This window comes from Lithobates pipiens, unplaced genomic scaffold (assembly GCF_037356315.1).
Source record: "Lithobates pipiens isolate NorthernLeopardFrog02 unplaced genomic scaffold, aLitPip1_a1.2 Scaffold_13, whole genome shotgun sequence".
Taxonomy (NCBI): domain Eukaryota; kingdom Metazoa; phylum Chordata; class Amphibia; order Anura; family Ranidae; genus Lithobates; species Lithobates pipiens.
The window spans coordinates 436,806,505-436,833,140 of NW_027507718.1; the positions used below are offsets into that span (position 1 = coordinate 436,806,505).

Consider the following 26,636-nt stretch of genomic DNA (forward strand, 5'->3'; position numbering starts at 1 on the left):
CAGGACCTGGAAGACTTGCCGTGATAAAAGGAACTATGAATTCTGCTGTCTACCAAGAGATCCTGAAGGAGAATGTCCGACCATCTGTTCGTGTACTCAAGCTGAAACGAACTTGGGTTCTGCAGCAGGACAATGATCCTAAACACACCAGCAAGTCCACCACCGAATGGCTGAAGAAAAACAAAATGAAGACTTTGGAGTGGCCTAGCCAAAGTCCTGACCTGAATCCTATTGAGATGTTGTGGTATGACCTTAAAAAGGCCGTTCATGCTCGAAAACCCTCTAATGTAACTGAATTAGGACAATTCTGCAAAGATGAGTGGGCCCAAATTCCTCCAGGACGCTGTAAAAGCCTCATTGCACGTTATCGCAAACGCTTGGTTGCAGTTGTTGCTGCTAAGGGTGGCCCAACCAGTTATTAGGTTTAGGGGGCAATCACTTTTTCACACAGGGCCATGATGGTTTGGATTTTTTTTCACCTTTAATAATAAACACCTTCATTTACAAATTGCATTTTGTGTTTACTTGTGTTGTCCTTGACTATTGTTTAAATTGGTTTGATGTTCCGAAACACTTAAGTGTGACAAACATGCAAAGGAACAGGAAATGAGGAAGGGGGCAAACACTTTTTCACACCACTGTATATATATATATATATATATATATATATATATATATATATATATATTTATTTATTTTTTTGTCATAAATGCATGTATAGACCATTAGTCAACACCTCTATGCCATTTGCATCATTACTCATTTACATTAATCATATAATGTATGATATATTAATGTTTTCTTTGTAGAATTTATATGATGCTTTCACAAGGCCCGACGAAGCGGTTTCAACCGTGAAACGCATAGGCCACTTTGTATAAACCTGTTGGCAACCAGCACATCCCTGATTTCAAAATTTGAATCACTAAAGACTGTAATATATTTTAAACTTTGTTTTTTAGTTTAATAAAAACTTGTTTACTTTTGTATAAATCTGTTTTTTTTTTTTTTCATACTCCTCCGAGTCCCATTCTGTTCTATAAAAAAAAATTTTTTTGAAATATATTTATATCAGCAGCATTGAGTTTTCAAAGGATATTATATTGGTAGAGCTTTCAGAGGTATTTGCCTGAATATCTTATCCTCCAAGTAATGCTCACACATTTTTTGCTATGGTTTTTACATACCTCAAGAAAGTCCTTAGGTGCATACACAGGTCTAAAAAGGGATAAGTCTGAAAAAAACAAAAAAAAAACCCATCAACTAAACTAAACAGAATTTGATGGGGATGCAAAAGTAAATGCTAATAAGCATATTTCATAAGGTCATGCAAGATTTCAGTTCTATGTAATCTGCTGTACATAAATACTCATTATCAATTGAGATAAATGCATTACAATGTCTAACTTTCTTAGTATATTATTTGTGTGAATATGACCCTCCGAAAGCTGTTCAAAGTTATTAGCTACTTGCCTACCTTCACGTATCCTTTGCCTCATTTGCTAGTGGAGACTGCTGATCCAAAATGACTGTACAGGCCCACCACCAACCTGCCTTGACGCTGCCCCCATAATAATGAGATCATACCACCGATGCAGTTTTCAGGACCGGTTAACACTCCACTGATACACAGCAAATGAGAAGTGTTCATGTCACTAGGCAGTGACGTAGATGCTGAAGGAGGACCTCCGTCACTTTGCTGTGAGGGTGAGAGAAGACTCAGAACCCATCTCATCACTTGACCCCCAACGTCAGGGTAGTTGGGGATTCAGATTAGGGTTTATTTTTAATTTATGCACCAATTAGCTCGAAGTGGCTGGAGGTTATTTTTTATGGGTGGAAACTTCAGTGGTTGGACTTTTGCTTTGACTAAACTATCTCAGTTTTGTCTTCTTTCGCTAGGCACTTATCAATCACAGATATCAAACTTGGTCCCACTACAGACTACAATTAATGTCCCAACCACAGTCACAAAACCACTTACATCAACATTAGGGCCACTTTAAACAGAGGATGCATTAGAGGCAAATATAAAATAGACCTTCACCTGGTTCATCTGTTCCCATTTCATTCCATTTATTGAGTAACTCTTTTTGCTCTTCAGCTGGCCTCTGAAAAACACAAGCCATTAATACGTCTCCCAAGAAAGAAGATTCATTGTAAAAATGTACTAGATACATTCACACAATAGAGATAAAGACAGGGGTCTTCGGCAGTCATTATTTGTTCCCTGATGTACCTTTCAGACAGGTTGTTGTCAACATGTATATAAGATAATGAATTTTATAAATGGACATTCATGGCTGGTAAACAGATGTAAAAGATTCTACAGGGGATTACAACAACCTGAACAAGTAGGATTAACTGCAGTTAGTATATGCTAGTATCAGAAGACTAACTGCAACGCCTCATGGTGCATGTGCCACTTTTGTCCTTGTGAGGACAATAGCGATGGTTCTAAAGGCATGCAACTCTAATGGGGTATGTGGTGAGAAACATGTCCATCTACAACCATGTTGTGCAGGAACCTACTGTTTAGCCATTCATATAGCTTACATCAATTTAAAGTACGCATACACACAGTGGCCACATTATACATCTACTTATCCCATAAATAGGTAAACAACAAATTCATGACGGAAACTCAGCTGCTGTTGTACTGAACAATAAAATAGGTAAGAAGTGTAATCAAGGTAACTCTGACCATGGAAATTATCGGTGCCAGACATGGTGGTTACAACATCTCAAAAACTGCTGACTTCCAGGGATAGTTATTCACTACAATAATCTAGTTTGTTGGGGTAAAAGTGATTTCCAAATCTGTGGGTTAAAAGAACGGAATGGCCACCTGTTCAATGTGACAGAAGACCATAACTGCTTAAAATAGTTTTCCAGGCTACTTGCCTTCTCACACTACAATTTAGCTGATAAGCCACTACGTTTAAAATAAAAATCTAAAAGGCCCAATTCTGAAGTCACATGGCAGGCCAGTGTTTTTCCTGGACTACTATGTGGAGGATCCTTCTGTGAGTATCCATGTTACTTGCTTATGACATGGATGCTTTCCATTGACTGTCAATCAGAGGGTGTTCTCACAGGGTCCAGAAGAGTTCAAGCAGCATCAAGAAATCAGTCAACAATACCAGCTAGACTACCTGGGCTACAGGAAAAGACATTATGATGCACCATGTGACAAAGGACTAAGTAAATAGTGACTCAGCCTTATTTTGTTTTTTATTGTAAATGCATCGATTAAGTAGCAGGGAAATGGGTGGTTTTGTTTCCTAATCCCGGTCACAATAATAATGAAAATAATAAAAAACCTTAGTTAGACTCACCGGTAACGGTATTTCTACGAGTCTTTCAGGACAGCACCTAGAGAGAGCAACTCCACCCACTTTCCAGGAAACACTGCAGCCATTTCTTTAACCACTTGCCGACCAGCCACCATCATTATACTGCCGCAGGTTGGCACGATCCCCCGAACTGTTGTAGCTATACTTCGGTCCCTTTAAGCGGGAGAGCAGGCAAGCCCACTGCACATCGTGGGTGCAGTTGCTTGTGACCGGAGGTCACGATGATTGCCGTCCACAAACGATTGTGGGCATGAGAGGCAGAACAGGGACGTGTGTGTAAACACACACATCCCAGTTCTGTGAGGAGAGGAAAGAGAGAGATTGTGAGTTCCTACGACCTGGGAACCATGATCTCTCATCTCCTATAGTCAGTCCCATCCCCCACAGTTATTACACACACATAGGGAACACAGTTAACCCCTTAATCGCCCCGTTAACCCCCTTCCCTGCCAGTGACATTTATACAGTAATCAGTGCATTTTTATAGCATTGATCGCTGTATAATTATCAATCGACCCAAAAAACTTGCCAAAAGTGTCTGATGTGTCCCCCATAATGTCGCAGTCTCGATAAAAATTGCAGATCGCCGCCATTACTAGTAAAAAAAAAAATGAAATAATAAAAAACAGTGCAACTACCTGAAACTTTAAGGTACTGGCTGCCAAACCCTTTTCAAATCCGTCATGGAGAAACTCCAAAACTGAAAGGTCCTTCTGTGGAAGAGTAATCTTTTGAAACAGCAGAAATTTAAGCATTTCCATGTTTTAAATAAATGGCCCTTGTGACCTTCTTCCTGCTGTTTAGCAAGGTACAAATTAAACCTTCGGACAAACCCTTTCTCCTCAGGACTTGCTCCTCAGTAGCCAGGTGGCCAGTCTGAGATGACCTACATCGGGATGCTGAAGAGGACTCTGAGTCAGCAGGTCCCTTTGAACCAGAAGCAACCAATGGGGCTCTACTGCTACTTTTAATAGAACTGAAAAGCAAGCCCTCTTGAGCCAATAAGGGGCTACCAGAATTAGGGTAGTTTTTTTTTCTCCTGTAGTTTCTTGAGCACTAAAGGGATCATTTGCACAGAGGGAAAGGGCAACACAAGCGGAAGGTTCAGTGCTGAGCCAGTGCATCCAGACCCGCCACCTGGTCCTGCCTGTTTAGAGAAAAGTAGACCGGTACTTTTGCATTTGTTTGTGATGCCAAAAAGGTTGACCTGGGGAGCCCCACATCTGCCTATTATCCTCTGAAAAACATCCAGACTTAGGCTCCATTCAGACTCTAGTACCCTTCTTCTGCTTAAGAAGTCCGCTATCTGGTTTTGGCTGCCCTTCAGGTGCACTGCTGTTAAGGATGGCAAGTCTTCCGCCTAAGTCAGAGTCTCTAGGGCCAAGTTTAGAAAACACCTGCTTCTTGTGCCCCCTTGTTTTGAGATGTAAGCCACTGCTGTGGCATTGTCTGATAACACTTGGATGTGTTGGCCCCCGATCTGTTTGAAGTCCCACAGCCCCAGGAAAATGGCCCTTAGTTCTCTCCAGCCCCTTGGGCCTTCTAGATGTGCACCTACCCCCAGGAACTCACATCTGTTGTCAAGATCTTTGCTGCGGGAAAGGTCCAGAACAAGTCCTTGTTCAAATTTGTTTGCGTCCTTCACCACCATAACTTCCTTCTGCTTCTCCAAAGACTCTCCGTAGGCCCAATTCTGTAGAATCGCCTGTTGGAGGCCTCTCGAATGGAGGCAGGCCCAATGAACAACTGGGATTGAGGCTGTGAGAAGCCCCAGAGTGGACATGGCTGCCTGAACTGAAACAGATAAATTTGTCTGTACTCTTTTCACTGTGGCCTGCACCTTTATAATTTTTTCCTCTGGGAGGAAAATCTTTTCCTGTATCAAGTCGATGACATACCCCAGGAAAATGGTCCTCTGAGAAGGAATAAGGTTTGATTTTTCCTTGTTCAGAAGCCATCCCAAATTTTCCAAATGGTACAGAGCCTTTTCCAAATCCCTGCACAATAGGTCTTTTGAGCTGGCAAACAGGAAGTCATCCAGATAAGGCACTACTGAGACCCTGTCCAACCATTCCACCATGATATTAGTGAAGATCCTTGGTGAAGAGGGGAGACCTGAACTGAAAGTGCAGTACCACTCCCCCTGCTCTGATTGTCATAGATATCTCTGTGACCTTGGTGTTATGGGAACATGTAAGTACGCCTCCCTGAGATCTATGGAGGATAGAAAGCACCCCGCGGGAAGAAGCTTCCTCACCGAATAAACCGCGTCCATACAAATTTTTTTGTATCAAATGGACTTGTTTAAGATCTTTAAGTTCAGTATTAACCTGAACTTTCCCAACAGCTTCTTTAATAGAAAGAATATGCGAATAACACCCTAGTCCTTCCTCTTGCCGGGGCACTGGAGAGATTACTTTCTGTTGAAGAAATTTTTTCCCATTTTACTTTTGAAGAATTTCCTGCAAGAGTGATATCACCACCAAAGATTTTTCTCGACTTTTGGGGAGCTGTGTCACATAGAATCGAGATGGCAGATTTTCAGAGAACTCCAGTGTGTAGCCCTGCGAGATTATTTTGAGGACAAATGCACTGGATGTTGCCCCCTCCCACTGTGGGAGAAAAGACTGCAGTCTTCTGCCCACAGTTGGGAGACCATCACTGGGGGGGACAAAACACCCCAGGTCCTCCTTCGACCCCTCTGGGACCTCCAAGGTCTCGTCTGTCCTGTTTCCTTTGAGTCTCGGGTCTCAGGCCATGGCTGGAGGAAACACTACAACAGAGGCCATGGTGGAAGTGTTCAGGCTTTAAAGAAATGACTGCAGTGTTTCCTGGGAAGTGGGTGGAGCTGCCCTCTCTCCAGGTACTGTCCTGAAAGAAAAGGTAATAAAAAATTGCCAACCCCCACCCCCTCCCAACTGCTAATGAAGAGTCTATTGATATTTTTTTCTAGGAGATGGCCTATCATACAGTAATACTGACCTTACTCCATATAGTCGAAAAAGAATGCCATTGGGTGGGAGTATAAGTAAGGGATAGATAATAACAGTATATATAAAAGTAAAAAATTTTATTCCAAAATAACGATAACAAATACTGTAAATATTCCTAAAATCATTTAATAGAACATTGATGCATATAACATTGAATGCATATAATGTTGCTAAGTAATCATTACTGAATTAATTTCTTTGACACCTGGCTATAAATACTCCTACTATGCAGCAGTTTGTTGCTGCACAATCAGGATTTGGTCACATATCTGACTTGTCAAATAAGGTGAGCGCTTTTTAAGCTTGGAGAGCAGTTTCATATACTTATATATTTAAAACCTTGAACTCTTAATGCTGGAACTCTCTTCATGTCACTTTAGTCTTGCACTGAGCTTACTTCAATATTAATACATTTGCACTTATTTTATTGACGGTTTTTCACTGGGTTTTTTGATGCTGCTACACAAGCATGCATTGATTTTTGACTTTATATTTATAGATATCATTATTTTTCAAGAAATTAGGATAGATATGCACACTCACAGTTTTTTTTACTCTTTATATTAGATTAGATTGGCGCTGCGCAGACGCTGTAGCCGTTTCTTGTGAGCTTTGATCTGCCACTCAGGGCTTGGGCATTAGTCACCGCAATACCATATATATGGGAAAACAGAGATTTGGGTTTTTCCCAGTCTCATTTTCTTCTTTAAGTTTATTAATCTTCCGATCCATCATCCAATAAGATTAAACTCTGTGCCTTTTATTGCGATGCAAAAACGGTTTTAAGGTTGGAAGCCCCGTCTCTCTTCATGCTTGGTGTACTATTTCCATTGGATATTATTGTTGTAAGTACCATTTTTATTTTTATTTGGTATGTTATGTGATGCTTAGATTGAATTTACACGGTTAAAAAAAGTATACTGATATACAATTTATATTGCACGTTGTACAATATCACAATGTAATTCCTCCTTTTTCTTTTGTTTATTAGACATATAACAGTTTGCTTCCATCTGACCCCTGAGGAAGGAAATAAATATGTTTACCCTTATTCTCCCCGCTTTTCTGAAACATGTTGGGATTTTTTTGTGATCACATCACTTCCAGGATTCCCTCTGTGAAGTTAATTTGTTGATCCAAGAACTTAGCAACGTTATATTCATCAATGTTCTATTAAATGATTTTAGGAATATTTACAGTATGTGTTATTATTATTTTGAAATAAAATAGTTTACTTTTATATATACTAGGGCTGAGGAAAAAAATGTATTTAAATCTTGAATCGAGTTGAGAGGTCAAATTGATTCAAAATTTCACCAAAAATGTTTTTTTTTGTTTCACCAGGATCGGCGCTGACACCGCGCCAGTCCTGAGGTGCTGCGGGCAGGAGTTTTTAAGCAAGGCCACGGCTTCGGCCTAGTCCACGAAAAAACTCCTGCCTGCAGCTCCTCAGGACCGGCGTGGTGTCCATCAAAAAAAACAAAACTTGATTTCAATAGTGAATCAAGTTTTTTTTTTTTTTTTTTTTTTTTTTTTTTTTAGAAAATTGCCCAGCTCTAATATATACTGGGCATTTTATATACTGGGCATTTTTTTTCCCCACAATTTTCTATGGGATGTGGTAGGAGTCTATTTGGGAACCAACTCTTAGGTGATTTCTCTTCTGCTGTTCTTACTCCATATAGTCAGGCAACCTTTTTTTCCTAACAATTCTGGTTGTGATGAGTGATCTGCCTAAGCCACTCTTCACATGGTCTCCAACCAGTTTTGTTACTGTTCCCCTCACCAACATCAGGACCATGTCATCGGAATAGGACATGGCTACTGGTAGAAGTGCTTGTCTAGGATCATCCTAACTGGGCAACTGAAGATAGTATGTTGTGGTTGTTGCCTGGTCTGAAGTAATTTTTATTTTCTGATAAGCTATAAAAGGTGGCAGGAGGAAAGCGTAATGCAAGAATCACAAATCCATCGGTCTATCCCACCTTGAATTAAAGCGAAATATACTCAAATATTAAAATAAATCTGTCATAATCTTTAGCATCATACTAAACCCTCCTATCTTTTTCAGCCAAGGAAGGTGCCATCTTATTCTGTTTGATTTGCAACTGCCATGGTGACACACATGTTGATAAGGTATAACACCAGCCATTTAATGGTTTGACAGTTCGGTTGAGAACACAAGCCAATGGAACAGTCAGCAATCATGGCATGCCAGGAATGTAACTTTTTTTTTGGAACCATTAAATCAATGGGTTTAGTTCCATTTTAATGGCTGGGATGGGGTGTTGATGGCATGATTTGTCCTACTATGTAATGAGCCCTTCAGTACCAACATAGCATCATCTGAATGCCACAGCATACATGAGTATTTTGCTTATGTACACCTTTAAGGTGTCTAGATTAGTTCACTTAATAAAGTGGCCACCAATTGCATAACAACTGACATCAGTGCCCAATCACGAGAAACTTACAGTCCCACACATCTATTGCAGGTATACAGACACATGCATATAAACACACTGGAAGTTAAAACTATTTAACCTAACAACATGTTTCCAGATTGTGTGAAAAAACAAAAGCACCCAGCGGAAATGCACATAATCATACCGTATATTAGCACTTACATACAAATTGAGTGCTAACCACTTAGGAACTATGCTGCTCAGATGGTTAAAATATCCACTAGGCCCAATGGCACATTTTGCTCACTACAGAAGAGGAATGATAGACCATACAGGCTTATTTAATAAAGAAAACAGAAACGTAAAATGTGCAGTAATCTGTAGTAACCATTAAAACTCCTCTGCAATCAGGCTACAGTAAATTAAAATTTGACCAATAAACTGTACATCAGCATTACTCTTTGTAATGCCTTAAATGACTTACTTACCATGAATGCCCAGTTTATTTAAAAGTGATAATAGGATAAATGGCCATTTCAATGATTTATAATGCAGGCGGTAAAGTGGGGAGTGGTGTCTTACACTCATAGAAAAAAAAGCTAGCAACCATCATTTTGGTGCTTTTCTCTAAATGGCATTTTATTACAGCAAAAGTCACCTATACTTTATATAAAGCCTATATTGTCCAGTGATTACCTGAGAAATAATGGATATTTGAAGGAAAAAAATACAGAAAGGACAAAAGTTAAAATGTTTAATTTAATACAACATATGCTTCAAATGTCTGTACAAACATACAGTGGATAAAATAATTGTTTGCTCCCGTGCAGATTTTGTACGTTTGCCCACCTACAAAGAAATGAAGGGTTTATAATGTTTACCATAGATGTATTTTTAATTATAGAGATATAATATCAACCAAAAACCCAGAAAAACGCATGATACATTTGTTATAAATGGAGTTGCAGTTCAGTGAGTAAAATAAGTATTTGATCCCCAAGCAAAACATGACTTAGTACTTGGTGTAGAAACACTTGTTGGCAAGCACAGAGATAAGATGTTTCTTGTACTTAGTGACCAGGTTTGCACACCTCCCTGGAGGGATTTGGGTTCACTCTTTTTACAGATCTTCTCTAAATCCTTAAGGTTTCTTGGCTGTTGCTTGGCAACTCGAAGTTTCAGCTCCCTTCATACATTTTCTGTAGGATTAAGGTCTGGAGACTGGCTAGACCACTCCAAGACCTTAATGTGCATCTTCATGAGCCACTCCTTTGTTGCCGTGGTGGTATGTTTTGGGTCATTGTCATGCTGAAAGACCCATCCACGACCCATCTTCAGAGTTCTGGCTGAGGGAAGGTTCTCATCCTAGATTTTACAATGCATGGCCCCATCCATTGGTCCCTCAATGCGGCAAAGTCAGTTTGAACCCTCAGCAGAGAAACAGCCCCAAAGCCTAATTTTTCCATATCTGTGCTTGACTGGTGTTCTTAGGGTCATTGTCAGAATTTTTTTTTCCTCCAAACATGGCAAGTCCCCCTCTACTGTGGTCAGATGAGACCAAAATTGAGCTCTTTGGCATTAACTCGACTCGCCATGTTTGGAAGAAGAAAAATCTTTGACTATGACCCTAAGAACACCATCCCTACAGTCAAGCACGGAGGTAGACACATGCTTTGAGGCTGTTTCTCTGTTAAAGGTACAGGCCGACGTTTTCGCATTGAAAGGCCAATGGACAGGGCCATGTATTGTAAAATCTTGGATGAGAACATTCTTGCCTCAGCAAGAACACTGAAGATGAGTCGTGGATGGGTCTTCCAACATTACAATGACCCAAAACATACCGCCAAGGCAAAAAAGGAGTGGCTCAAGAAGAAGCACATTAAGTTCATGGAATAAAGTCAGTCTCCAGACTTTATTCCTATAGAAAGTTTATGGAGTGAGTTGAAACTTCGAGTTGCCAAAATAACTCTTAAGGATTTAGAGAAGATTTGTAAAGAAGAGTGGACCAAAACCCTCCTGAGATGTGTGCAAATCTGGTCACTGTATACAAGAAACATCTTACCTCTGTATCGGTGTATAACATGCACTTTTTCCCCTTAAAATCAGGGGAAAATCGTGGGTGCATGTTATACACCGATCCCCGCTGATTGTGAGCGGAAGAGAAAGTGTGTCGCCAATATAAAAAGACATAGCTGAGTGTACTCGGCTCCTCTCGGCTCTGCTCACAGTCACGGCCAGTCCCACCCTAAGATGGACATAACACAGGGACTGGGCGTGACTGTGAGCGGAGCCGAGCACATTCGGCTATGGGTATATCGGCAGCGCTTGGCTCCTCTCGGCTCCGCTCAGAGTCATGTCCAGTCCCACCATTGGACCATGTTATGTCCATCATAGGAGGGGACTGGGCGAGACTGCGAGAGGAGCCGAGCACTGCCGCAATACACAGGACATCCAGCTCTGTGTATCTCGGAAGCACCATATTTAAACTAGAAGGCTGCAATCACAAGGCTGAAATTACACTGACAAGGCTGCAAATGACACTGACAAGGCAGCAATGTCACTGGACAAGGCTCCAGATGAACACTGATAAGGCTGCAGATGAACACTGATAAGGCTGCATTGATGGGCATTTAAATGTAAGTTTGTTTTCTTTAAACTTCCCTCCTAAAAGTTTTTTTCCTTAAAATTCCCTCCTAAACTTGGGGTGCGCGTTATACGCCGGTGCATGTTATACACCGATAAATACAGTATTTTATTCACTGAACTGCAACTTAATGTATAGCATTTGTTTTATGTTCTTTTTCTGGATTTTTGGTTGATAATCTGTCTCCATCATTTTATCATACACCTATGATAAAAAATTATAGACCCTTTGTTTCTTTGTAATTGGGCAAACGTACAAAATCTGTAGGGGATAAAATAATTAATTTTCCACACTGTAAATGAACAAAACAGTAATAGACACAGGTATAAAATGCGTTAATTTCAAAAGCATGTCTAACAATATTACATTTTTGTTCAAAAAGCTGTAATTACGGTACATTTATACAGCTCTACTGAAATGTATTTATGTCTCTTGCTTGTTCAGAAATAGAGGGCACAAGGGTGACAAGTACCTTAGGGCAGCTTATGCTATCAAAGTAATGAAATATGTCATTCCTGCAGAGGACAGGGAGTGGGTGATAAGCACATATGCATCATGTTTGAATGGCATGTCACATTAGATAATTACTGATACCATAGATATAAAATATATATATATATATATATATATATATCCTGGATAGCAGGTATACTTCCCCAGTATTTGAGTTGTGGTCCCTTTAAAGAAGACAGTTTTATAGACGTAGCTGAGAACTCAGGGTAGTCTGGCTAGAAAGGACTGACTTTCCCTATACTCCGAGTTAATAAGTCCTTATCAGGGACCTGGAAATCCAGGGGTTCGAAAAGTTTTGGGGGGGGGGGAGAACCTCCAAACCCTGATTACAAGGATGGAGGTTCGAAGCGTGTTGGGAGAAAACAAAAGACTGTTTGCTTTTACAAGTGGCTGCTGGCGAGATATACACTATATTACCAAAAGTATTGGGACACCTGCCTTTACACTCACATGAACTTTAATGACATCCAAGTCTTAGTCTGAAGGGTTCAATATTGAATTGGCCTACCCTTTGCAGCTATAACAGCTTTAATTCTTCTGGGAAGGCTTCTCACAAGGTTTAGGAGTGTGTCTATAGGAATATTTGACCATTCTTCCAGAAGCGCATTTGTGAGGTCAGGCACTGATGTGGACGAGAAGGCTTGGCTCGCAGTCTCTGCTCTAATTCATCCCAAAAGGCACTCTATCGGGTTGAGATCAGGACTCTGTGCAGACCAGTCAAGTTCCTCCACCCCAAACTCGCTCATCTATGTCTTTATGGACCTTGTTTGTGCACAAACACACACTTCATGTTAGAAAACTTTATGAAGAAGCTTACCTTACGTGCAAGGGGAATATTGAACTCTGTGCACATACTGTTCAAACTTTTCAATACTCTTTTCTCCCAGCTTGCCTGAAATGAAAAAATGGTTTTGAAAGTCTGCAGATAAAAACCTTCCTGCATCAGTTGGTCCTTACTCTTATCAGGTGCCTTGCTGTGTGCTACCAGGATTCTTGTAAAGGTGAGAACATCAGCAGATGGCAGGTTAGATTTAAAGATCAAGATATTTGAGCCTTTGTGTTTTTTTTTTTAAGATTCACTTAAATGAAAGCATATCTATGGTCAAAAAAAAAAAAAAAAAAATATATATATATATATATATATATATATCTGAACAATCTTAAAGTTTGCAAACGTACTTTGTGTAGATTTCCAAACATTTAACTTCTTGAATTCTGTGACACTTATTCACATGTGCAATTTCAGTAGGCACTACTGTGTCACACATTTCACAGAGCCTGCTTTCTGAGCTACAGAAGTGCTCATTAGAGTAGTCATTAGAAACAAAGTAAACAGCTGAGGAATGCAGGGAAGACAGGAAGTTGAGGAAAGAGAGGACCAGCAGACAGGCAGAATTCACAACATGAAAGGAGTATTTAACCACCTCAATACAGTGCATTTACACCCCCTTCCTGACCAGACCAATTTTCAGCTTTCAGCGCTCTCACGGTTTGAATGACAATTACTCAGTCATGCAACACTGTACTCATATGAAAATTGCATCCTTTTTTCCACACAAATAGAGCTTTCTTTTAGTGGTATTTAATCACTAGTAGGTTTTTTATTTTTTGCGCTATAAATAAAATAAAAACGTAAATTTTGTGAAAAAAAATGCCTTTCTTTGTTTCTGTCATAAATTTTTGCTAATTAGTAATTTTTCTTCATAGATTTTGGCCAAAATTTATACTGCTACATATCTTTGGTAAAAAATAACCCACATTAGTATATATTATTTGGTCTTTGTGAAAGTTATAGAGTCTACAAACCATGGTGCCAATCGCTAAAAATTTATCACATCTGATCAGGCCTTCAGTACATCAGGTGTATCTCATTTCTTGAGACACTAACAAGTCAGGAAAGTACAAATACCCCCCAAATGACCCCTTTTTACAAAGTAAACATTCCATGGTATTAAGTAAGTAGCATGGTGAGTTTTTTTAAGTTGTCATTTTTTCCCACAGTTCTTTGCAAAATGAAGATTTTTTTTATTATTATTATTTTTTACAAAATTGTCATATTATCAGGTTATTTCTCACACACAGCATATGCATACCACAAATTACACACCCAAAATACATTCTGCTACTCTTCCCGAGTACGGCGATACCACATGTGTGAGACTTTTACACAGCCTGGCCACATACATAGGACCAACATTGATGTAGTACCTTCAGACGTTCTACGAGCAAAAATGACGCATCTCATTTCTCAACCACCTATTACACTTTTGAAGGCCCTAGAGTACCAGGACAATGGAATTTCCCATAAAATGACCCCATTTTGGAAAGCAAACACCCCAACGTATAATCTGTGAGGCATAATGAGTCTTTTGAACGGTTCATTTTTTTCCAGAAGTTTTTGGAATATGTGGAAAAAAATTAAAATGCATTTTTTTTTTTACACAAAGTTGTCCATTTCTAAGATATTTCTAACACATAGCATGTATATAGCAAAAATTACACCCCAAAATACATTCTGCTACTCCTCACGAGTCTGGCGATACCACATGTGTAGGACTTTTACACAGCCTGGTCACATAGAGAGGCCGAACATTGAAGTAGTATGTTCAGGTGTTCTAGGAGCATAAATGACACATCTCATTTAATTCCTACCCATCACACTTTTGAAGGTCCTGGACCACCAGGACAGTGAAATTACCCACAAAATGACCCCATTTTGGCAAGCAAACACCCCAAGGTATATTCTATGAGACATGGTCTGCAAACAGGTACTCTGATGGCCTGGTGACAGGTACTCGGGTACTCTGATGGACTGTGACAGGTACTCAGGTACTAAGATGAACTGTGACAGGTACTCGGGTATTCAGATGAACTGTGACAGGTACTCGGGTACCCTGATGGACCGTGACAGGTACTCGGGTACCCTGATGGGCCGTGACAGGTACTCGGGTACCCTGATGGGCCGTGACAGGTACTCGGGTACCCTGATGGGCCGTGACAGGTACTCGGGTACCCTGATGGGCCGTGACAGGTACTCGGGTACCCTGATGGGCCGTGACAGGTACTCGGGTACCCTGATGGGCCGTGACAGGTACTCGGGTACCCTGATGGGCCGTGACAGGTACTCGGGTACCCTGATGGGCCGTGACAGGTACTCGGGTACACTGATGGGCCGTGACAGGTACTCGGTACTCTGATGGGCCGTGACAGGTACTCGGGTACTCTGATGGGCTGGGATAGGTACTCGGGTACTCTGATGGGCTGGGATAGGTACTCGGGTACTCTGATGGGCCGTGACAGATACTCGGGTACTCTGATGGGCCGTGACAGATACTCGGGTCTTCTGATGGCCTGTGACAGGTACTTGGGTACTCTGATGGACTGTGACAGGTACTCAAATACTCTAATGGACTGTGACAGGTCCTCTGATGGACTGTGATTGACAGGTACTATGAGGGGTGGTGACAGGTCCTCTTTATTGGGGGGGGGGCAATCAGTATGATTGGTGTACACTATAGGCGGTAACGAGATGTTACCACAATCTCCTCCTCACACACGATCGGTGTGTGAGGAGAAGAACCCGGTAACATCTCGTTACTGCGGTTTGTTTACATTTTAGTGATCGGCTGTGAAAGGATCACAGCCGATCACGTGGGTAAACAGCCAGCCAATGGCTGTTTACCAGCGTCGGTGATGAGCAGTGTTCCCGAGGAACACGCCGCCACCGACGTGAACGAGCAGTGCGCTCGCAATCGCGCGCATGCGCCGTGCACAGTGGGGGTGTGACCATCTGTGATCGGCCGAGACTTCATCACGGCCGATCACGTGGTAAACAGCCATAACCAATGACTGTTCACCCCCTTCGGTGGTGAGCGGTGCCGCCAGCCAGATAAAACAGGGATGCGCGCGCACTATCACGCGCATTCCCTGTTTAAACAGGGCCACAATAGGTGTGCCGCCTGGCCATCATTTGACTGCTGGCGGTCAGCAAGTAGTTAAGTACGAGTATATTGGATTGCCAAAATTAACTATTGTTTGGATTGTTATTACAAAGCTGATTTAAAAAAATAAACATGTATGCTGTGACTACAGAGCCATACCTCCCACCCGTCAATGATTCACCGCGACTGTCTTGGGATTTGATACATGTCCTGGACAATCAGGACTGAGTCCCGGAATGCCCGCGGCTTGTTCTGGGGTCCTACATGTCACAAGCCAAACTTTGTAAGACAGCCACCATCTCTCTCCACCAGCTGCCTCTGACACACACACAGTGCACAGCTAATAGAGTGCACAGACCCCGCTCCCTGCTCCTGCTGTGATGTTTTCCTGTTATGCTGGGAAGTGGACTGGGGGGGGGGGGTGGGTTGTCCTGTGAGGGGGGAACTGAGGGGTTGGGGATAAGTGGTAGGATGGGGAATAAGGGGGGATTGTGCTGGGACTGAGGATTTGGGAAGGGTGGAGACGGACTCGTGCTGGGGAAGAGGTAAGAGGATTTGGGGGGGGGGGGGGCGTGGGGAAGGTGTGAAAATTAGTGCTGGTTTTTTTTGGGGGAGAGGAGGGAGTGGGATTTTTTTGCTGAAAGGGTCGGGGGGGGGGGGGATTTTGCCCTCTCCTTGCTCCTACACTGTGCGTTATACACCCCTGACTCCCGCATATATGCAAGTGTGTGTGTGTGTGTGTGTGTTATATATATACACATACACACACACACACAATCACACACACAGTATCTCACAAAAGTGAGTACACCCCCCATTTTTCAAAATATTTTATTATATCTTTTTATGTGACAACACTGAAGAAATGACACTTTGATACCATGTAAAGTAGTGCATGTGCTGCTTGTATAACAGTGTAAATTTGATGTCCCCTAAAAATAACTCAAACAGCCATTAATGTCTAACCCACTGGCAACAAAAGTAAGTACAAAATTTTAAAATTGGGGCAAAATTTTCAATATTTTGTGTGGCCACCATTATTTTCCAGCACTGCTTTAACCCTCTTGGGCACTGAGTTCACCAAAGCTTCACAGGTTGCCACTGGAGTCCTCTTCCACTCCTTGCGCTCATCCGCCTTCCATTTGAGGATGCCCCACAGATGCTCAATAGGGTTTAGGTCTGGAGACATGCTTGGCTAGTCCATCACCTTTACCCTCAGCTTCTTTAACAAGGCAGTGGTCATCTTTGAGGTGTGTTTGGGGTCGTTATGCTGGAATACTGCCCTGCGGGCCCAGTCTGTGTGCTCCTCACCTGGTTGCCACCATACATGCTTGGTCTCATTAGACCACAGGACATGGTTCTAGTAATCCATGTCCTTTATCTGCTTGTCTTCAGCAAACTGTTTGCGGGCTTTCTTGTGCATCATCTTTAGAAGTGGCTTCCTTCTGGGACGACAGCCATGCAGACCAATTTGATGCAGTGTGCGGCGTATGGTCAGAGCACTGACAGGCTGACCCCCCAACCCCTTCAACCTCTGCAGCAATGCTGGCAGCACTCATACGTCTAATTCCCAAAGACAACCTCTGGATTTGATGCTGAGCACATGTACTCGACCTGTTTGGTCGACCATGACAAGGCCTGTTCTGAGTGGAACCTGTCCTGTTAAACCACTGTATGGTCTTGACCACCATGCTGCAGCTCAGTTTCAGGGTCTTTTTATAGCCTAGGCCATCTTTATGTAGGCAACAGTTCTTTTTTTCAGATCATCAGAGAGTTATTTGCCAGGGAGGTGCCATGTTGAGCTTCCAGTGACCGGTATGATAGAATGAGAGTGATAATACCAAATTAAACACACCCTCTCCCCATTCACACCTGAGACCTTGTAACACTAACGAGTCACATGACACCGGGGAGGGAAAATGACTAATTGGGCCCAATTTGGACATTTTCACTTAGGGGTGTACTCACATTTGTTGCCAGGGGTTTAGACAATAATGGCTGTGTGTTGAGTTATTTTGAGGGGACAGAAAGTTGACACTTTTATACAAGCTGTACACTCACTACTTTACATTCTAACAAAGTGTAATTTCTTCAGTGTTGTCACATGAAAAGATATAATAAAATATTTACAAAAATGTGAGGGGTGTACTCACTTTTGTGAGATACTGTGTGAATAATATATATATATTATACATACACACACACACACACACACACACACACACACACATTACATACCCTGTTTCCCTGAAAATAAGACCTAGCATGATTGACGGTGATGGCTGCAATATAAGTCCTACCCCCCAAATAAGCCCTAATTAAAGTCCTTGTAGGTCTTATTTTCAAGGTAGGGATTATTTTCGGGGAAACAGGGTAGGGTTTATTTGGGGGGTAGGGCTTATATTGCAGCCATCACAGACAATCACTTTAGGTCTTATTTTCGGGGAAACAGGGTATATACACATATACATACGTACATACAGTGCCTTGAAAAGTATTCATACCCCCTTGACATTTTCCACATTTTGTTATGTTACAACCAAATACGCAAATGTACTTTATTGGGATTTTATATGATAGACCAACACAAAGTGGCAAATAATTGTGAAGTGGAAGGAAAACTTAATTTTTTTTTTTACAAATAAATATCTGAAAAAAAAAAAAGAGTGCCTTGCATTTGTATTCAGCCCTCTTTAATCTGATACCCCTAACTAAAAATCTAGTGAAACCAAGTGCTTTCAGAAGTCACCTAATTAGTAAATAGAGTCCACCTGTGTGTAATGTAACCTCAGTATAAATATAGCTGTTCTGTGAATCCCTCAGGAGGATTGTTAGAGAACCTTAGTGAACAAACAGCATCATGAAGGCCAAGGAATATACAAGACAGGTAAGGGAAAAAGTTGCCGAGAAATTTAAAGCAGGGTTAGGTTATAAAAAAAATATCCCAAGCTTTGAATATCTCACAGAGAACTGTTCAATCCATAATTCGAAAATGGAAAAAGTATGGCACAACTGCAAACCTACCAAGACATGGCTGTTCATGACAGGCTGGCCAAGGAAAGCATTAATCAGAGAAGTAGTCAAGAGGCCCATGGTAACTCTGAAGGAGCTGCAGAGATCCACAGCTCAGGTGTGAGAATCTGTCCACAGGACAGCTATTAGTCGTGCACTCCACAAATCTGGCCTTTATGCAAGAGTGGCAAGAAGAAAGACATTGTTGAAAGAAAGCCCTAAGAAGTCTCATTTGCAGTTTGCGAGAAGCCATGTGAGGGACCCAAGGAAGAAAGTGCTCTGGTCAGATGAGACCAATATTGAACTTTTTGGCCTGAAAGCAAAATGCTCTGTGTGGCAGAAAACTAAACACTGCACATCACCCTGAACACACCATCCCCACAGTGAAACATGGTGGTGGCAGCTGGTCAGAGTTGTTAGGAAGATGGATGGAGCCAAATACAGGACAATTTTAGATGAAAACCTATTAGAGTCTGCAAAAGACTGGGGAGGAGGTTCACCTTTGAGCAGGAAAACTACCTAAACATACAGCCAGAGCTACAATGGAATGGTTTAGATCAAAGCATATTCGTGCGTTAGAATGGTCCAGTCAAAGTCCAGACCTAAATCCGATTGAGAATCTGTGGCAAGACATGAAAATTGTTCACAGACACTCTCTATTCAATCTGACAGAGCTTGAGCTATTTTGCAAAGACGAATGAACAAAAATGTCACCCTCTAGATGTGCAAAGCTGTAGAGACATACCCAAAACGGACATGAAGCTGCAATTGCAGTGAAAGGTGGTTCTACAAAGTACTGACTCGGGGGCTGAATACAAATGCACACCACACATTTACATATTTATTTGTAAAAAAAAATTTGAAAACCAATTTATAAATTTTCCTTCTACTTTACAATTATGTACCACTTTGTGTTGGTCTAGCACATAAATTCCCAATAAAATACATTTATGTTTTTTGTTGTAACATGACAAAATGCGGAACATTTTAAAGGGGTATGAATACTTTTTCAAGGCACTGTAAATTGTTATAACCAATATGAGTATACTCTTCTCTTTTTCAAGTCTGGCCTTTTGTCACTGGTATACTTTCTGAATTTAATAAACCATCTTTCGCCCACCACTGAAACATCATTGCAGACAAGACTTAGGTCTACTTATAGTCACTCAGTTTCCCTCAGGATCCTTTCATTTACAAGTTACATTATGTGCCACTAACTTATAAGACCCCTTTCACACTGGGGCGTTTTTCAAGCGCTTTAGCGTTAAAAAAAAAGCACCTGTAAAGCGCTTGAAAGAAGCCTCACCTGCAATCCCAATGTAAAAGCCAGAGTGCTTTCACACTGAGATCTCTTTCACACTGGGACATTTTTCAGGCGCTTTAGCGTTTAAAAAAAAAGCGCCTGTAAAGTGCTTGAAAGAAGCCACAACTGCAATCCCAATGTAAAAGCCCGAGTGCTTCCACACTGAGGCTCTGTGCTGGCAGGGCGTCAAAAAAAGTCCTGCAAGCAGCTTCTTTGCAGCGCTTTTGGAGCAGTGAATGCATCACTTCTAAGGCGCCTCTTCCCATTGAAATCAATAGGAAGCGCCTGCAAAACAACTGAAAAGCGTTTGAAAAGCGCTTTTGGCAGCAGCGCTTTGTGGGCGCTTTTAACCCTTTATTTGGCCACTAGCAGGGGTTAAAAGCGCCCCAATAGCGCTCGAAAAACGCTGGTAAAGCGCTGCTAGTTTAAGCAGCGCTTTACGAGCATTTTTCAGGCGCTGACATTGAGAAAGGGCTCTTAACCTCCCTGGCGGTTGTTCTGGTTTTAGGTGCTGAAAGCGGTACAATTATTTTGCATGGAAATTTGGCGTTTTATATTGTAGTCCTGTAATTTTAAGGAATAACTCTCTTAAATCTGTTCAAACAAGAGTCTAGCAGACATCCTGGATATGATAAAGTTTATAATATAATAAATAATAATAAAAATTATTCAATAATGTAATCAAATCCTAAAACACTGAAAAAGGGACACTTTGATTGCTATGGACAATCTCCAAATTCCAGGCATAAAAAACAGTATTTATAATATAAAAGTGCATGCAGGGCACTGCACAGACCACTAGGGACAAAGGGGGTGTGTATTTTTTTTATACAGTACTGTAATCTGTAAGATTACAGTACTGTGTGTGTTTTGTGTACTTTTACTTTTTTTAATTTGGCGCTGATCGGCGTAACGCTGCAGGGAACGGAGCTCGGCGGCATTCGGCACTGTGTTAATCGAGCGGAGGACAGCTCGATCACACAGCGCGGAGGACATCACTGGATCCAGGGGACAAGGTAAGTAACTTCTCCGTGTCCTCCCTGTATCTAGTGATGCGATCCCGAGACTCGGGATTACCGCTAGGGAGGTTAAAGCACTCGGGCTTTCACATTGGGATTGCAGATGAGGCTTCTTTCAACGCTTTACAGGCGCTTTTTTTTTAACGCTAAAGCGCCTGAAAAATGCCTGAGAAACGGACGAAAAACGCCCCAGTATGAAAGGGGTCTTACGGTGAACACTTATTGTGTAACCCATTTTAGATGTCAATTTATATCAGCAATGCAAAAATGTTTTCAATAATTCATTCTTTAAATCAATACCACTACTACTACTAAAATAATAATGTGAGAAACTATTCTAACTGGCTATTAATCAGTTTAAGAAACAAAATAAACGGAGGTCCTTTAATAAGAAAAATAAATTAAAAGAAAGTCTGCTCAGCAACAATCAAATAAAGCTAATTATTGGCACAAAAAGAAAAGCTCCAGGGTCATTCAGTGAGGTAATGGAGTCCTTTAACTCCATCTTGGGCAGCAAATTGTACCTTCTACATGATTATTAAGCATTGTTTTCTGTGCGTTAGCACATAACTACAAGTTGACCGTCATTCTTATTTTGCTCACGCTCAACAAAACCTAATAATATGAACAGGTTATAGAGGAGTTGCAACACCCAGACATATTTGCATTAATAGTCACATTAAGAAGGCATATTATGCATGACTGACAATTAAATTGATATACCTAAATGAATACAGATGCATGTTTACCCATTCAGGCGTATACTACCTACCTGAGCCCTTCTCATGTAGGCAAGAGGTTCCTTAATGTGTTCAGCTGGTGCTGCTGGATGGCAAGGAGCTGGAAGTCTGAAAGACAAATGACACAGTTCCACATTGGCTCTGTACTTTTGTGTACTTTTTAGTACATTGTTAAGCTTATATATGCTTATACCACAATTCAATAAACTTTGCTGCCAGGACAGGATGTGATGGGACATTTCTCCAACAGGAGAACAATTTTAGTAGCCCGACGAATGGTTAGAACCTCTGACAAAGATTTCATTGTTGTGCATGCGTTCCTGTTCCCGTGACAATCGTACCCATTATTTCCTGTTTGGGCATCACAGGGACAATTAAAACATTAGGGAATATCTCCCAATTTGGGTCACAGAGAGAAAAAAAATAAAAAATTACCCACTCTGGAACACACTCACCTAGACACAGGGTCCATGTGAGAGGCAGCAGGTGCTTGTTTCTGATACCATACAACTCCTAACATGTTTCCATACCAGCTCTCCTTTACCTTAGTGGAACTCGCAAGAAAGGGAATTGCACTCATACTCTTCAGGTGTGGCCACAAATGAAAAAGATCTGCACTTTTTCACTCTGTCATCACTCTAGTTTCCACAATACATTGTTTTCCCTCCTCTGCTACTGCTACCTGCTCTGTTACGCCCAAGTTCTTCAATGGTGCGATGGAGTAAATGATAGAAACATTTTACAATACTCAATAAGACAAAAGAAATTTCTCTCTTACAGCAACAAGATGTTTTTCTTGTTGAGAGCATGAGACATGGCAGACATTGCAGACATTGCAGTCAGATGCACTTTCCTAGTATAACTCAGTGTGACTCAATAGGGAGCTGGATGTACATGGACACTGCTCTGCCATGCTCCTGCAGGACCTCGCTATCATGTGCAGGACCTTGTCCAATCCATCCATCATACAAAGAGAAGGTTTAGTTCTTGCTTCAGCCACCGTTTTTATCAGCTACGCTTCACCCCCTGAACTGTTATTTTCTCTGACTGGAAAGTAATTTAAAAATAGGATTTTTTCGTCATACTTACCTGTAAAATCCTTTTCTTTGAGTACATCACAGGACACAGCATTACAGTAATATTCATTACTGCTGGTTATACTTCATCTCCAGGTGAATGGACAATTATAGAGCAAAGGTCTTTAGACAGGAAGTGATCCCCTATAAAGCTCCTCCCATACAGGAAGTACTTCAGTTTTGTAGCAAGCACTGAATCCCCAAAAAGAAGGGAGGGACCTCTGTGTCCCATGATGATGAAACGATTTTACAGGTAAGTATGACAAAAAATCCTATTCTCTTTTTCATACATCATGGGACACAGAGTTGGGCTAATATTCATTACCTGCTGGGACTTCCCAGAGCAATAGCTTTGAGGGGAGGGAGACACCCTGTCAAACAATAGCCATCGGACCTTATACGGCAGCCCACAGTACACTAAGGCCGAAAGCCGAATCCTAGGCTACTAAAACATCCACTTGATAACATTTTGGGAATGTATGCACTGAAGACCAGGTAGCAGCCTTACAAATCTGAGCCACAGATACCTGATGGGGATAAGCCAAGGAGGTTACTACACCCCTGGTAGAATGAGCACTCACCCTAAAGGGAGGAGCTTTACGTTTCAGACCATAGGCCTGAATGACCAATTGATGGACCCAATTGGCAATGGAAGCGTTGGAAGCTGCCTACCCCTTCTTGGGTCCTTTTGGTAAAACAAAAAAGGATTCCGATCCTTGGATCTCCGCAGATCTAGACAAATAAACCTTTACTGCTCGAACAACGTCCAAAGAATGCAGTCGTCACTCTTCTGCCAAACGAGGCTGAGAGAAAATAGGCAAAATAATGTCCCGATTTAAATGAAAGGCCGACACCACTTTTAGCAAAAAAGGATGGAACAGGTCGTAATACAACCCTGTCATGGTTAAGGATCAAGTATGGTTCCCTGCACGAAAGGGCCGTCAACTCCGACACCCTTCTAGCCGAGGTGATGGCCATCAGGAAGGCTAGCTTGCGTGACAGCAAGTCTAATGGAATTTCCTTGATAGGCTCAAATGGTTGTTTCTGTAACACAGACAGCACCAAGTTCAAGTCCCAAGGACACATAGGTGACCTAATGGAGGGGAAGCAAGCGAGTTGTCCCCTGCATAAAAGGTTCGGATCAGTGAATGGAAGGCTAAAGGCCTTTGGAAGAATACTGATAGGGTCGAAACTTGACCTCAGATTGTATAAGCAAAGCCAATTTGATTTCCACAGCTGACTGTAGAAGAGAGAATTCTCCCAATCACATATTTTCGAGGATGCCATTTTTTGGCTTCACAGCAAGCAATATAAGTCTTCCAAACCTTATGATAGATCTTCCTAGTGACACCTTTTTTAGCATTCACTAGGTTAGATACCACCGTCCTTTAACACCCAGTCTCTGCTGCAAAGTCTGGCGAGTTGTCCGCCAGATAGTCTGATCATGTGTACGCGGCATAAGTGATAAAGGGTGAAGCAGCAGCATTGGCTGTAGACACAATCCCAGATAGACGCAGCTGTCCAGATTGCCCGGAGGCTTCTAGTCTTTCAGGGGATACAACACTAGGGATACGACTGGGGTTCATAAGGAACTACTGGTGACATATGTGTGCCCTTCCCTGTAGTGTTAGTCCCACTCCTCTTTTTTGAAGACACTTACTAGCTACAAAAAAGGAGCACCTGGGTGTAGTGTTAACACACCTCAGAAGGGAAACCATTTAATAAGGCTCACCAAGCCCCTAGGCAACAATCCTGTTAAGCACCTTTAGCCTGCCAAGCAACACCTGGTGTCTCATGTGACCTGGATAAGGAGAAATGAAGCACTGCAAGTGCCTGGTTCAGAGCCTGCTCTGTGTCCCAGAGCTGCCTTCTAGAAGCATGCTTGGCATACACAGCTTAAATAAGCTGGCTGTGCGCCGGAACATTCTGGTAATACGCGCGCGGTCCCGGCAGTATTTGCATATGACTCAAATCTTCAAGCGCCCAGATAAAGGCTACAGCGCATGTCGCGCAAAGCAATGTGCACCATGGCCACCAAACAAACTGCTAAGCCCAGCAGCGCTTTTGTGAACGAACATGTACCATGGAGAACCAAGGCAAAATGGTGCACCGTCGTGTGCCATTATACAGGTAAACACCTAGACAAAACCAAAAAAATAAATAAAATAAAAAGGTACACTTTACAAACCCACAGCTAGCCCAAAAACTCCCCGGTATGGTCACCGCACACAGGTGTCCAGCCTCTAGCTAGCTTGACTGATTGTTACAATCACTGAGACTTAGAAATGAAGAGCCCAATTTTCACCCTTCACGGCAGCTTCCTGTTACTTGAGGACCTTCAAGGACTGGGTACCCTTTTCATGTTGAGGGTCCACTCCCTTGGACCTGTACAGCATCATGCTGGAAAGCATTCGCACTGTAGCATCCAGGATTGTACCTCGCAGGGTCCAGCGCCCGGAGGCCGCATTACAGACAAAACCTTGCAGGATCTTGAGTCTTCTTTGTAAGGCTCGGGTACCATTTATCTAAGCGTATAAAGCCTGTGTCAAATGAATCCGATCAGTCAATCCCTTGATTCATTTAATTTTGTTTGTTTCTAGTTTGTGGGACTGCAGACCTGGAGCTGAAAGAGCTCAAACAACCGTGCCATCCAGCATGCAGACACTGGTTAAAAAAACTGAATAACTTCCTGTATGGGAGGGGTTATATAGGGGATCACTTCCTGTAAAAAAGACCTTTGGTCTACCAGTGTCCGTTGCCCTGGAGATGAAGTATAACCAGCAGGTAATGAATATTAGCCTAACTCTGTGCCCCATGATGTAGGAAAAAGAAAGACGTTTGGGATTCATTAAAAACAAAAAAATGTATAATCACCTAGTCCAATGCTACATCTGTCTCCTGCCAGCTCTAAGATCGAGATCTGAGCAATAAAACGCCGCTGATCGCTCAGCTCTTAGTCTTCAGGCTGCAGAGATCCAGTGACTGTCAGTCACCAGCTCTCTGCTCTGCCCCTCATTGCTTACTGGAGTGCTGGGCTGTGGAGGGAATGGAAGCAGCTGGCTCAGGCTCTCAGCAATTCACTGAGAGGCTGAGCTAGCTGCCGTCCTAGGCTTCTGGGTGGATCCTGACCTTATTGACAGGATCTTTTCAGAGACTGGACTGGCTCTGTGACATCGGCTGATAACTGCTGAAAACGGGTCACAGGAGTACAGAACAAACTGCACTCCTGTGGTCCACAGGAGAGGTAGAGCCAAAAAAGCGTTGGCTATACTTCTCCTTTAACCAATAACCAAGGAAACAAGCTGTTGCAAGGAATACAATTGGGATGTTGAACCAAATGGATTTCGAACAATTCACTCTAAAATCTGAGGACAGGTAATAATCAGGCCATCATATTACATAGTTGGTCTGGTTGAAAAAAGACAGGTGCTTCTAGTTTAATCAATAAAAGGCAAAAATGAAAAATCATACAATCTTATACCCACAGTGGATCCAGAGGAAGGCAAAAACCCGATCCAGAGGAAGGTAAAAACCCCAGTGAACCAATGTGCTCCTTTTTGATAGAGGACACAGCTTAGACACAAGAAATCACTCAGATCTTAGCTGAAGAGGGGGTTTACGGCTCAAGTAGAAT

At 41.9% G+C, this 26,636-nt stretch overlaps 1 protein-coding gene across 1 annotated transcript in view; it reads right to left on the bottom strand.

The window, feature by feature from the left end:
• TBC1D19 (TBC1 domain family member 19) overlaps positions 1 to 26,636 on the bottom strand; it is a 259,514-nt gene that overhangs the window by 184,102 nt on the left and 48,776 nt on the right. Inside the window, exons 4-7 of the mRNA XM_077477677.1 lie at positions 21,959 to 22,034; positions 12,729 to 12,803; positions 2,048 to 2,111; positions 1,188 to 1,234 (exon numbers count right to left, since the gene is read on the bottom strand). Of these exons, the coding sequence (XP_077333803.1) occupies positions 1,188 to 1,234; positions 2,048 to 2,111; positions 12,729 to 12,803; positions 21,959 to 22,034 (262 nt within the window). The remainder of the gene's footprint in view (positions 1 to 1,187; positions 1,235 to 2,047; positions 2,112 to 12,728; positions 12,804 to 21,958; positions 22,035 to 26,636) is intronic.